This window comes from Triticum dicoccoides, unplaced genomic scaffold (genome assembly GCF_002162155.2).
Source record: "Triticum dicoccoides isolate Atlit2015 ecotype Zavitan unplaced genomic scaffold, WEW_v2.0 scaffold168336, whole genome shotgun sequence".
NCBI lineage: Eukaryota > Viridiplantae > Streptophyta > Magnoliopsida > Poales > Poaceae > Triticum > Triticum dicoccoides.
Genome location: NW_021220119.1, coordinates 1 through 1,281, shown reverse-complemented (window position 1 = coordinate 1,281; position 1,281 = coordinate 1). Strand labels below are relative to the sequence as shown.

Genomic DNA, 1,281 nt, shown 5'->3' with positions numbered 1-1,281 from the left:
CCGAGCAGGTACCACAAGAATGAACTGGTTTTATGTTGATATCCTAGCATTGCCTTATGGGAATATTATGCTCACGATTGCTATAAACCCAATGAATTGACTGCAGATTCTTCACCTCGCTCACAACACATCGGAAATAGAGCGGAGGGTCCATGCTGTGATTGACAAATTTGCAGAGCGTGGACTTCGATCGCTGGCTGTAGCGTATCAGGTGAGAAAAATTACAGCATAAAGTTAGTAAGCCTTGTCCATGCAAATGGGAGAGTGCAACTTAAGCGAGTTTTCTGAACAATCTGGCTTCCGTATCCGTCACTTATGCCCTTATAATGACTACCGTTGGTCGACCTTAATTATTTCTTCTTGTATCTGTTTCTGGTATGTGTTGTCTTAACGGTGTATATCCTGAAAATGCAGGAAGTACCAGATGGGAGGAAAGAAAGCCCTGGTGGCCCATGGCACTTTGCTGGTCTGATGCCACTTTTTGATCCTCCTAGACATGACAGTGCTGAAACAATCCGGAGGGCACTTAACCTTGGTGTTAATGTCAAGATGATCACAGGTAATATTTTCATTGGATCAATATCCAATTAATCTCTATCTTCCTTCCTCTGTTCCATTTATGTCTGACGCATTCCTGTTAATTTCAATGTGGCAAGGTTGTTACTTATTTCCTACCATTTCTTATTTTCTTCTTCAAATGTTCAGGTGATCAGCTCGCCATTGGAAAGGAAACAGGGCGTCGCCTGGGAATGGGTACAAACATGTATCCTTCATCTGCTCTGTTGGGGCAGAAAAATTCAGACGAGTCCATTTCTGCTTTACCAGTTGATGATCTCATTGAGAAAGCTGATGGTTTTGCTGGCGTCTTCCCTGGTATGCTTTTTTATGAATGAAATTACAGCACTGCAAAAACTGGGAGTTGGGAGAGCGAACAAATATTTTTAGTTCCACATTGATCGAGTGATTGCTTTTTCTGCAGAGCACAAGTATGAGATTGTGAAACGCCTGCAAGCACGAAAGCACATCTGTGGAATGACGGGTGATGGAGTAAATGATGCTCCAGCTCTAAAGAAAGCAGATATTGGTATTGCTGTTGCTGATGCCACTGATGCAGCCAGGAGTGCTTCAGATATTGTCCTCACAGAACCAGGCCTCAGCGTGATCATCAGTGCTGTGCTTACCAGTCGTGCAATTTTCCAGCGTATGAAGAACTACACTGTATGTGATAGTGTGCTTGAGTATTATTTCCTACTTTTTTGCTTGTGCTGTATATATGGCTAA

The 1,281-nt window shown here is 42.8% G+C and overlaps 1 protein-coding gene across 1 annotated transcript; it reads left to right on the top strand.

Annotated features, from left to right (window-relative positions):
- Positions 1-106: 106 nt before the first annotated feature.
- LOC119344413 (plasma membrane ATPase 2-like) lies at positions 107-1,228 on the top strand (the record flags this gene model as incomplete). Its single annotated transcript, XM_037614858.1, has 4 exons — positions 107-211; positions 415-559; positions 706-873; positions 980-1,228. Coding segments are annotated over 4 exons (667 nt in total), but the record flags the coding sequence as incomplete, so codon positions are not given.
- Between the last annotated feature and the right edge of the window lie 53 nt (positions 1,229-1,281).